This window comes from Pantherophis guttatus, chromosome 3, assembly GCF_059756535.1.
Source record: "Pantherophis guttatus breed Tessera chromosome 3, ASM5975653v1, whole genome shotgun sequence".
Lineage (NCBI taxonomy): Eukaryota > Metazoa > Chordata > Lepidosauria > Squamata > Colubridae > Pantherophis > Pantherophis guttatus.
In genome coordinates, this window is record NC_142065.1 from 104,192,496 (window position 1) to 104,205,089 (window position 12,594).

General features: G+C 41.2%; 1 protein-coding gene across 5 annotated transcripts in view; it reads left to right on the forward strand.

The window, feature by feature from the left end:
• LOC117661150 (ADAMTS-like protein 2) overlaps positions 1-12,206 on the forward strand; it is a 42,372-nt gene extending 30,166 nt beyond the window's left edge. For all 5 annotated transcript variants that reach the window (XM_034409695.2, XM_087890125.1, XM_034409696.3 and 2 more), the window contains exons 14-18: positions 3,884-4,039; positions 4,594-4,764; positions 8,095-8,271; positions 9,294-9,438; positions 9,992-12,206. In XM_034409695.2, coding sequence (XP_034265586.1) covers positions 3,884-4,039; positions 4,594-4,764; positions 8,095-8,271; positions 9,294-9,438; positions 9,992-10,110 — 768 coding nt within the window. In that variant the 3' untranslated portion in view covers positions 10,111-12,206. The remainder of the gene's footprint in view (positions 1-3,883; positions 4,040-4,593; positions 4,765-8,094; positions 8,272-9,293; positions 9,439-9,991) is intronic.
• Positions 12,207-12,594: the final 388 nt, after the last annotated feature.

The following is a 12,594-nucleotide window of genomic DNA, read 5'->3' on the forward strand; positions in this document are numbered from 1 at the left end:
AAAGATGCAGAAAAGGACAGGGCACCAGCATCCTTCCTTAGCTATGCAGAAGAAGAAATGTTAGCAGGTATACTTTATCATGGAATTTTCATCCAATAGTAAAAGTGCAAGTGCTCTCTTGTATTTGGCCACTGATATCTTTCCCTCTTCCTTAATGGAAATGGAATAATAGATTAATTCTTCCTTAATAGACTAAAATCTATTTTACAGAAGGATACCAATTGTTAGCCTTTAAATTAAAAAGTTGTATAATATTGGCCCGCATGATGGTCTCAATGTTTTGCAGAGATGGTAGTAATCCTGGGTCCACACAAATTGTGGCAAGGCAGGATGAACTACAAGTGTGAGGACCAAGATATTCATTTGTATTTTCCAAATACGTTCAGTACCAATCCTTCTCTACTCTTCCTTTAACGAATGCAGTAGCTTCAGAAAGCATTTTCATTTTTGGGAAAAATAATGCTACCAATGACTGTGAAGATATGTTATTGAACTTTGCTTGTAAAAACTTGTTTGATCCAATATGAACTTCAAATATCACAGAGCAAACTAGAGCTAGAAAAACTACTAGCTACTCTCACCCAGCTCTTGTTCCTTGTATTTTACTCTCCATTTCAAATTACCCCAAAAAGTGGCGAAGAACTGGAAAATTTCAGGGACATGAAAAATCAACTTGTGTATAAATTTTGATTTATGTGAAATAATCTGCATCTCTAACCTAGTTCCTGAATAGGTTGTAGCTGAAGTCCATCTCCAGTGTGGCTCAGTGGAGACACCATATTGGCAAGTTGGAAGTCAGGCACAATCTGACCTGTCCTACTTCACACAAGGAGCACTTGGAAAGGATTTAGTATGTTTATTTCACAACTAACTCCCATGTAGCATTCCCCAAAACCCAAAGTCAAGTCAATTTCCCACAATTTGTGGGAGCTCAGGAGTAGTGACCTCGGTGACCAAATGTCTTCCAACAAGGGCACCAGGAGTTCACCTCAAAGCATGGCTAACAGAGGCAGTCTGGCACCTGAAGCACAGGCAACAATAAGACAGCCAGCTGGCCGTGAAGTAGCAAGGCTTGAGCACAAAGCAGAGAAAGGTGGCTGACAGGAAGCAAACCAAAGAGGATACCAACAGTTTGGCTTCAATGGTTGTGAAGGAAATTCTCCCAAGTCTGAACATGCTCCCACAGAGAGGGACTCCTCAGGGTGCCGTCGGCCAAACAATGTCGACTGGCGACACCCAGGGGGATAGCCTTCTCTGTGGGGGCACCTGCCCTCTGGAACGAGCTCCCCCCGGAGATTCGCAGGATCCCCGACCTACGTACTTTTCGCCGTGCCCTTAAGACTCCTTTGTTTCAACAGGCCGGGCTGGCTTAGAAATTGAATTTTAATTGGGTGTTTGTAGTAGAAAGGCCAAATTTTATATATTTTAAATTGTTTTTAAATTTTATGGTATATGTTTGTTTTAATATGGCTGTACACCGCCCTGAGTCCTTCGGGAGAAGGGCGGTATAAAAATTTAATAATTAATAATAATAATAATAATAATAATAATAATAATAAGTCCCAGGAACAAGGTCCAGACAATGAAATAGTATTGAATAAAATCCATGAACTATGGCAAAGGAACAAGGCACTGAGATGAAGCAAAGGAACAAGGCAAGAAGCCGGAGACATTGCACTGAAAAACGAACGATTATTTCCAACAACCAACCAACCCCCTCTGCTCACTTAAGTCAGTCTTTATTTTTATTTATTTATTTTATTTTATTTTATTTTATTGAATTTGTATACCGCCCTACTCCCGAAGGACTCAGGGCGGTGAACAGCCATAGAATAAAACATATAAATACAAAATTTAAAATAGAATAAAATGAATTAAATAATTTGGCTGAACAAATTTAAAACCCCAATAATTTAATACCAAATTTAAAATTTCAATTTAAAAAGGGGAAAGACTTAGGTCAGGCCAGCTTGATGAAATAAGAAAGTCTTGAGTGCGCGACGGAAGGTACGCAGATCCGGGATCCTCCGTATCTCTGGAGGGAGCTCGTTCCAGATAGTAGGTGCCCCCACAGAGAAGGCTCTCCCCCTGGGGGCCGCCAGTCGACATTGTTTGGCCGACGGCACCCGGAGGAGCCCCTCTCTATGGGAGCATACTGGTCGGTGGGAGGCTATTGGTGGTAGCAGGCGGTCCCGTAAATAACCAGGTCCTAAGCCATGGAGCCCTCTAAAGGTGATAACCAAAACCTTGAAGCACACTCGGAAGACCACCGGGAGCCAGTGCAGCTCGCACAGGAGAGGTGTTACATGGGAGCGCCACGTCGCTCCTGTGACCACCCGCGCAGCCGCACTCTGCGCCAGTTGGAGCCTCCGAGTGCTCCTCAAGCAGAGCCCCATGTAGAGAGCGTTACAATAGTCCAGACGGGAGGTGACGAGGGCATGAGTGACCGTGTGTAAGGAGTCCCGATCTAGAAAGGGACGCAACTGGCGGATCAGGCGAACCTGATGAAAAATCCTCCCGGTCACGGCCGTCAAGTGCTCTTCTAAAGACAGCCGTGAATCCAGGAGGACACCCAAGTTGCGAGCCCTTTCCGTGGGGGCCAATGATTCGCCCCCAATAGTCAGCGATGGCACCAGCTGACTATATCGGTACGTCGGAAACCACAGCCACTCGGTCTTGGATGGGCTGAGTCTGAGCCTGTTTCTCCCCATCCAGATCCATACGGCCTCCAGGCACCGGGACATCACTTCAAGGGCATCGTTGGGGTGGTCTGGGGTGGAGATGTACAGCTGGGTGTTGTCAGCGTACTGGTGGTACTCCACCCCGAAACCATGGATGATCTCGCCCAGCGGTTTTACATAAATGTTGAACAAAAGGGACGAGTCTTAATGGGTGCTACTTATTAGGAGGGCAAGGCTGCTTCCTAGCAAGTAACCTCACCGACCTCCTCTATGCCTCTTGGCCTTCTGCTCTCCTTGTCCATGGATTGGGTAGGGTGGCATCATCAGAGTTGACCTGCTGCCGCTGTGCCTCACCTGTCTCTCCCTCTTCTGTTTACACGGGCTGTTCATGCGATTAATCACTCATTCCAGTTCCCGACATTCTTGGGATTGCATCCCTTTCTACCACAGAGCTTTCCATAGTCTCCAGATGCCCCATGTCACTGCCCCTTTCTGATGGTCCCAGTTCCAGCTTGTCTTCCTCATTGGAGTATCCTCTGGTGGGGCCATAACACAGTCTTTGGTTTGAATTGAGGTGATAACTACAAATTGGATGGTGTTATTTTTCTTAGTTTAGCCAGGGGCTTGAGGATCAAGAGAGTTAATACTATAGTAGTAAGACACTGAAGATTAATTTCAAGGACTTGATTTCAGATCTCACACCAGGTCTTTTATTAATGTACCTTCCTGCATCTATCAGATACATTTTATTTTACCTGTGATACAAAGCTTTTTGTCTAAAACTGAAGACAATTGACCTTGCGAGAGAGAGAGGGAGGGTGGGAGAGAGAGAGAACAAGAGATAGGGGCAAACGTTCAAGAGAAAATTTGGACAAAAAGTTATAACATTGAACTAGCATGGTTCAAGAGGACTGCACTACTCCAGGAAACAGGCCTACCCCAAATTCCATTTTGACAGTAAAGTCCACAGTAATTGAATTATGGGTGCTGAAAATCTGCTGCCTGAGGCACCTTCTTCATTCTGCCTTTGTCAGGAAGGCATGTATAAACTGACCCATGAATTGTTACCATTCATTAGTTATAATATGTGAGTATAGCAAGGCAAAAGAAAATGTGATGGGTAAATGTGATTTTATGATTATATCTTCATTGCTGGCACATGTCATGATCTTCTATCTCTTCTGGTTCCCACTTCTTCACAGTGTTCTGCTCGGTGTGGCAGTCAAGGGACAATGAGAAGAGAAGTGCGCTGTTCAGTCGAACCCAAACTGTGCAATCAATCTACAAAGCCCATCAATGAGAAGGAGTGTTTAGGTCCTCCCTGTGACAGGCACTGGGCTGCTTCTGACTGGGGACCGGTGAGTCAAGACTGATTTGTGTGTGTGTGTGTTTTTTATTAAGAGTCTTCATGGAGGGGTTGGGAATGGGAAATATTGTAATTAATTTTAGAGAGGCATAAAGATGGCTTTTAAGAGAATATTGAGAAAATTCTCAAGTCTGGGAAGGAAGATACTATTGAGAAAGGACTCCAGAAGACTCCTTCCTGTCTCACTGGATAAAAGAGAGAAGGAAGGAGAAACATAATCAATCTTGCAAGAGTCTGTTACTGCAGCCTATCTCAATTCATTCTAGTCGTCCTGTGGAATCAGTTTCCTGATCTGATTGATACTAATTCTAGTCTAGAATAGAAAGTGCCTGTATGTTTTCTGAAATTATTGTAGAAATCATGAGGTTAGAGGCATCCTTTCAAAAGTAAGCAAAGACCTCTGTGAAGACCACTTCTGCATGTCTAATATATTTGCCCAGAATTTCAGTACCAAAAGTCTTAGAAGTTATGTCTTATATTGGTCCATCTAGATCAAAGGCTACTACTAAACCCAGTTACCTTAAAAAGTCTCATTATTTCTTCAAGTGCTCAGGTTTGTGTGGTGAGGGACGGATGAATCGCTTGGTCACCTGCCGCAATGTGGAAGGGAAGTTGATCTCGGAGTCCCAGTGCAATCCCAACACTAAGCCCCTGGCAATCTACCCCTGTGGAGATAAGAACTGCCCTGCCCATTGGGTCGAGCAAGAATGGGACCATGTGAGTTTGCATCTGATCACACCTCTCTGTTCTTCAGGAAGACACTTGAAGTTATTGCTGCCAGTCCAAAATCAAATTTAAAAATTGGTTCCTGTTAGGAAGAGTGTCTACTGGCTAATTTAGAAGCTCTTCGGAGCTTTGTTTTCATCTGTACTTCCATCGTGCAGTTTCAAAGCAGGGTTTCAAATAGTGGGTTCTCCTTTTTGCCATTCTCTCAGCTGGGAAGTTGATGGGGGCAGATTTTGGATTGTGTCAGCTCCCTGACCACAGATGGCCTGGGAAATAGTGTAGCAAACTCCTGAACAACGATTGGGAAATATAAGGAACTTCTATAAAACTCATAAGCTTATCTGGTCCCTTTGAGCTATTCCTAGATTGACATTCAGCGTTAAGCCACCTATCTGTTTCTAAGCCATCAGCACTGACATATAAAAGGAACAGCCAGTAACACATGCAAAGAGTTTGTATAAAGATCATGATTCTTCTCCCTTTCACCATTCCCTGGCTTAAATCAGTTCTGCCTCCCTTTGTTATTTTTCTTATTAGCCTACCCATCAGATGGTAGCTTAAACAAACCTCCTTTGCATTGGAACTACTCTTTATTCTGCATTTCTTTTACCTAGTTTAGCTTTTCCTTTCCAGAGTAAAGCAAACATCTAAACATGAAAAATAAGCAAGACAATTAAAAATGTAACCTTTAGCTTTTTGAACGGCAGGAAGAGGTAATATTATTTTAAGGAACAGTACTTTATTTTTTTTCTTTTGCAATATCAGGTATCTGCATTAAACATAATTTCAAGATACATATATACAAAAAATATATAGAAAATACAAAAAAACCCTACTACTGTGTAAATAAAATGTCAGGTACCATACACGTGAAAATTTGTAATAAACAAGCAGTACACCAGGTTATAATTCATTGCTATTCAGGTAAATTATAAAATTTAAACAAATTTGATAAAATTGTAGTTCCTGCTTCTGAAATCTCATTACTTTAATTTTGATTCTGTCATTATTTTTTCTAATGTGACAGTTAGAGAGGCTTTACTAATTCATAATTCAGTTTATATATTATCTACAGTTTTACAGTTTTCCTGAAAGAATCCTCTGTACCAGAGTTCTCAAACCTTTCTGGCTTTGCGGACTGGCGGGGTGGAGGGGGACAGAGAGAGGATGGTTCCCTGCGAGCGGCAGGCAGGCAGCACACGCACAGTCCTATTTCCACAATTGGGAGGGGGGGCACGCACACTTGCTGCTTGTGCAAAGGGAGTGCACGCACAGGCACCCTTCTGCTACTCACACAAATAGGAATGCACTCGCTCGCTTGCCACCTCTGTGGCCTGGTTTCGAACTGCTCAAGGCCTGGTAATGGGGTGTGGCCCGGGAGTTGTGGACCTCTGCTCTATACAGTCTAAGGGGAGGGTGGGGGGGGTGTCTTACTGATATTCCTTCTTCCCCTCATCAGCCTATAAGTTCCCAACTTTAATTACCATAATTCCTTAACTATAGTTTTACCTATGTCAGTATTTGATATAGTTGTTTTCCCTTATTTATTTAACTCTCTCATTTTTCCCCTTACTCTAAAACTGAACATTTTAAAAAAGGAAAACAATATATATAATTTCTATTGCTCTATAACTTAGTCTTCCACTTGTAGTTCAACCTGCTTTCCACACTTCTAAGGACAAACCATAGATGACTTTCTTCCTCTCTTCTTGGAAAGCTTTGTCAATAAGTTCTGCATCTCAGTTGAAATAACTTTCTGTCCTTGTAATATAAAAACAATTCATTTAAGAGGTGAGTCCCATTTGTAGTTAGCCTGCATAAATTTTTCTCTAAATAGTTTTAATTCCTTTCCTTGCTGTAGTGCACTTACATTGATATCTTGGAGAAAAAGTATTCTCCAGTCCACGTATTTTTCTCATAATTTTATCTTTTATATTTGGGTTCACAAATCAAAAAAAAAAATGCCTCTAGGTTCTCTTCTGTGTGTTCCTAGGAGAGTAAACCGGATGAGAACATTCAATGTCTTTATCCATTAAGTTCATATTGGAGCTCCGGTAATTAATTTTAGAGATAAGTAGTCAAATTTGTTTGTTCTGCTTTTCTCCGCCATTCCTTTAATCCTTAAATTATTTCTCCTGCCACGATCCTGTAAATCTGCCAACTCAATCTTTATTTCAGAAATATTCTTTGGAGCCTTTTTCTATCTCAAGAGTATTATTTGTAGCCATATCATAAACATTGCTGGCTTTCAGAGCAATATCTGCTATTTGCATTTTCTTAAATTATTTATTCATTTGTTCTGATATAACTGTCTTTAGATACTACTACAGCATGTAAGTTCTATTCTGGCTTCAGTTCTTTTTTAAAATTGTTTTATTAACTGTCCAGTGATGTCCATATCAGACGTCCGTCCTTGATCACTTTCCCTTTGCTTTCCCCCATTGCTGCTTCTTCATGACGGAGAACCATCTCAACCATCTTCAGGACTTCCAGAGAAGCTTTAAACCCCTTTCCGTTGAGCAGATTATCTTTCCTGAACATCTTGCCTTACTTATCTCACTATCTGATAAAATAAGGGAATGTGGCTATATTTGAGAAACTAGCTGGATCAGAGGAAGAGAGGAACATTCAGTACACCATCCTGATCAGTGGTTAGCCACGCCCAAATGTATAGTAAATATAACTCTGGTCTAACAGTATTGGAATTTGGACTATACAGGTAGTCCTCGATTTACAACAATTCATTTAGTGATCGTTCAAAGTTACAACAGCACTGAAAAAAGTGACTTACGACCATTTTTCACACTTACGACCATTGCAGCATCCCCATGGTCACATGATTTACATTCAAATGCTTGATAACGGACTCGTGTTTATGACGGTTTCAGTGTGTCCCATCTTTTGCGACCTTCTGACAAGCAAAGTCAATGAGGAAGCCAATTTCACTTAACAACCGTGTTACTAATTTAACACCTGCATTGATTCACTTAACAAATGTGGCAAGAAAAGTGTGAAATGGGGCAAAACTCACTTAACGAATTTCTCACTTAGTAACTTCAATTTAATTTGGTTTCAGATTTTGGGCTCAATTGTGGTCCTAAGTCAAGGACTATCTATATTAGGGTTATTATTATTGTCTATTTAAAACATTAACTTTATCTTAGCAAAATTCTTCCATTGTTAAGCCCAAACATATTGTATTTTGTATTAATTATTGGCTGCCTTCCAAATGAAAAGAATGAGCCCACTATGGATTTGTCATGCAGAGGCTGTTGCTTTTTAATGCAATTGGAAAATTGTGTTTCGCTTTCTCCATTGCAGTGCAATGCCACATGTGGCCGAGGTGTCAAGATGCGGACAGTGCTGTGTGTGGGATTAGAAAATGGCCTGTACAAGGAGTATCCTGGGAAGCGCTGCGAGGCTTCTCCAAAGCCAGAAATACAAGCCCCATGTTTCCAGAGACCTTGTTCCACATGGTTTTCAACCTCTTGGTCTCAGGTAGATGGAGAAGCTACAGCAATCTGGAGAGGGGAGAGAGCTGCTGGAGTTTGGAAAAGGATTGGAGGAAAATGGCAGGGAAGATTCCCCCTGAACAACTCTTTAATAGGAGAAAATAAGGGAAAGGGTGTTTGTCTCTGTTTCATCCATTGAGATTCCCAGCATTGCTTTCCAAATCCCTGTTTATTTTGATTTTATAGATACCACCTTTCTGAAAACCATTATGGCAGTGTGCAACATTCAAACAGATGATCATAGAACATTTTTTTAAAAACCACCACAAAATACAATAAACATTTATAGAACGCCAAGATTCAAAAATGTGACTTTATGCTTTTGTAAAAACACCTGGTGCTTGACTGCAACTGTAAAAGGGGGCACACCCTCTCATTTGGTTGTGAGGCACAAGGCAGCTCTTTCATTTGCACCTGGCAAATTGTACTGTGCTCTGATTAAATGAGCTGAAAGGTATCTGTATCCAGAGCTGGATGCAATCATCTAAAGAGATGACCAGGACAGAGGTAACCCTTGCTGGATCAGGAAAGATAAACATAATTGGACAAAGCTATAACTTGCCACTGCTGCTACTTGGAGATGCAGCAATGTGCAAACATTCTTGACCTTGCTATGCCTATAGATGTGGTCCCAGTAGTAAATTAATTTAATTCCTTTGGCTTCGTTTCATTTCATTGCACTTGCAATCTTTTTTCTTTATTGATTTTAATGTAAAGTCTTTGATTGTTGGGAGCCACCCAAAGCCACTGAGAGTTGGGTGGCATACATATTTAATAAATTATTATTATTAAAAATTTAAAGTATGAAATCACACTGGCAAATGAAGCATTGCTATCACTTTCTAATTTAACTTTGGTATCCATGGTTGCCCAAAGTGATACCATTCTTGAGGATAATTATGAAGCTGCCCCATGGGATTTCTTTTCATGTCCTTCTTCTTTTGGTTGAGTTGTACATCCATACTTTGTACCAAAGGAGAAAACTTTTTTTCCTCCCATCCCTTGCAGTGCAGCAAGACCTGTGGCACTGGCCTGCGTTTCCGTGAAGTGAAGTGCTACCAAGGAGAAACCTTAGGCCAAGGCTGTGAGTCAACATCCAAACCTGAAGCCAGGCAAGCTTGCCAACTACAGCCATGTCCCACTGATGCTCCAGGTAAAAAGCAACATGTCGGGCTCTAGCTTAAGGAAGTAGAGAGTATTGCAGCTCTTGAGCCAACAGAGCCCTCGGGGAGGGTGCTGTGAAGAAGCGGACAGGGGCATAAAACCCAAGCAATCAGTGCTATGATCACTTGTGATGCTAAGGCATGATGTGCCTATCTGGTTAGTTTGAAACTTAGCGCAATGGGGAACCCAGTATGTGAGTAATAGAAATGGTGGCCAAGCAGAAGACATTGGAGCTGCCAATTTCTGAATCCAGAAGGACTGGCTGGCACAAAGAAAGAGATAGCAAAGACCACCATGCCAAGAAGCTTAAAGAAGAGGCTAGCTCTCACAGGAGGAAGAGAAAAGGAAGAAGTGGAGAAAGAGAAAAGATGAAAGTATCTGCACACTTGGAATTGCAGACCTAAGGAAAGTTGCATGCACCCTGTCATCTGAAGCCAGCAGTGTTTTTGAAATACAAATATTCTGGTGAGGTAGCCTAATCGCAAGAGGATTCAGGTAACCCACCCTCTATTTAACCTTTGTGCTTTGTTTCCCCTCTACAGACGAAGACTGTGATGACAAAGCAACAGCTAACTGTGTGTTGGTGCTGAAAGTAAAGCTCTGCTCACACTGGTATTACAGAAAGGCTTGCTGCAGATCTTGTAAGGGCAAAACACCGTGATTTGGCCCCTCCTTTTTCCACTTCAGAATAAGAAGCCTCAAGAGAGAAACTTGATGGAGGCCTGCCTTCTTGACCAGAAAGTGCCTGATCCTTATGGACAGTCCAGAACATCGGTCCACTTATTAGAATGTTGCTGTAAAAATGACTCCAATTACAGGCCTTTTCATTAGGAGGCCTGCTCCTATATATTGTGCAGGTGATCTAATAATCAGGCTCCATGATGCTATTCACAGGCATTTTGTCATTCTAAGTAATATTAAAATCTCTGCTTCTCACTTCCTTGAATTCCTGGGACTGGATGCGTCCCTGATTGAGTCTGGATTTCAGTGGCATCATCTGAGACTGTTTGAAAACTACATACAGCTTGCGATGTGCAAATCACTAGTGTTGCATCATCAGCCCCATAATGATGCTGCTCTTTCATCCTTATATATCTAGGTGAATTCCACTCTTAACGGGTATGTCATATTTTAGAGAGTGTTTCTCATCCTTGGCAATTTTAAGACATGTAGAATCCCACAGCCAGCATGGGAGTTGAAGTCTACACATATTAAAAGTTGCTGAGGTTGAGAAATACTGTATTTCCTTTTATGCATTGCTTCTTTAGGTTGAGCTTTACATCCACACTTTGTACCAAAAGCTCCATACATAATTTTAGAACATTCTCTTACATTTAGACATAACATGAAATCCAGCAGTGGTCAATCTAATCTGGTCCAACCTAGTTTCTGATTGTGCAACTAAATGGCTGTAGGGGAGCCCCGTGTCAAATATAAAGACAATAAAAGGTAAAATGCTCTTTTGTTTCCTGCTGACTTCATAGGCACAACTTTGCCGTTTTCTTGCCAAGTGGGTTCACCATTGTCTTTTTCTGAGAATTTTTCCAATTTCTCAATCTATCCTACAGCCTTAGTACTCCTCGATAGTCTTCCATCCAAGGACTGACAGTAGCTTTTCTAGATTGGCCAGTTGGATAGATTGCCCCTGCACAATCCATTTCCAGAGATAGTCTTCTTTATATAAGGATTTTTTTAAAAAATCCAAGTGGATTTTAAATGGTAAAGAGACTAACATTAGAATGTGAAAGGAGGGGAAATTTCCAATGGCCTTCTAAAATCAGAATAAGATTAGGATGATAATCTGGGCCTTCTAAAAACATGTACAGTGGCAGACACAACTTCATTTATCTTGCTACCAAAGAAAACTTTCTAGCCAGGTGGTAGTTGGAAAAGGGTGGCAAACAGCCTTTGCCTTCATGAGGACGGGTGGATCCTTGCCTCCTTTAAAGTTGGTAGCATCATTGCATCATACAAAGTCATTTTTGCCACTTTTTGGTTAACTCAGAGGTCAGGCAGTTACAGTTGTCAATGATCTGAGCTAAAAAGTTGAAAAACACCTTATGCAATTAGATCAGATGATACATAGGCTTCCTGGAATTCTCTTGTGTCAAAAGCAGTCAAACACAATGGCCTTCTTTCATACTTTACATGTGACAGTTCTTTTTTGGGAAACCAAATCTGGTTGAAAGCTAAAGGACTTTGAGGAGAGTGTAGGGACCTTCATTTGACCTATCAAGAACAGGCTGAGTAGCATACCCATCACTTGTTCATAGTTTTCCCCACTATGGAGGAAGGTTGGGGGTTTTTTTACATTTCACTCATTCTAAAAGTGCAGTGGGTACATTTCATGAAAACCTGTGCTGACTTTTTATAATGCATGTCTTGGGGTTGTTGTTTTTTTGGACAGTGAAAAAAACTACCACAAGAGTAGTTATTGTATTATAGTGAAGGCTCCATGGTGCCTCTCTTTTCTGTTCTGGCTTGCCTGGGCATTAGCACTAGATCTCTGGAAACTGGAGTAATAATAATGGGGAAACCTGCTTTGGGTTTTCCTGTATGAGTTTTGGGGTAAAACTGATCTTAAGAGATTGGAAGGAATGAGTGCCATTAAGGAGGGCCTGAAGAAAAGATGAGAAAGGGAAGTGCAAGAAAGAAACTCAAAATAGTTTCCTTGAACTTGTATAAGATAGGACAAAGAGAAACTTGTACATATTTTCTGTCACTCAACCTTGACTCCAATAAAGAGCTTTTGTTGAATTCCTGCTTTTTTCTTGATCTAACCTACCTTGAAGGCTTGACATTGGGTTCCTCGTGGCATCCCAGTATTTGCAGCAATTTTCCTGACCTTGCCATGATGATGCCATTGCCAGAGTCAATGACTGAGTAACCTTAAAAAATGGATGGATGGATGGACAGAGAAAGTACCAGGTTTGTAGGAAGAGACAGCCAGGAAGTTCTATTCAGTTCTTTTCCAGATTAAATAAAAAACATAAACTTTCCTCTGTGTACTAAATAAATATGCCATGGAAAAGGACTATGTTAAATCTTTTTTTTCTCAATTGGATAGGATAAGAGAAGTTAAAGCACTATAAGAATTTAAGGCAACTACCGTAGTGTATCATAAATTAAACATCAGAAAAATAGA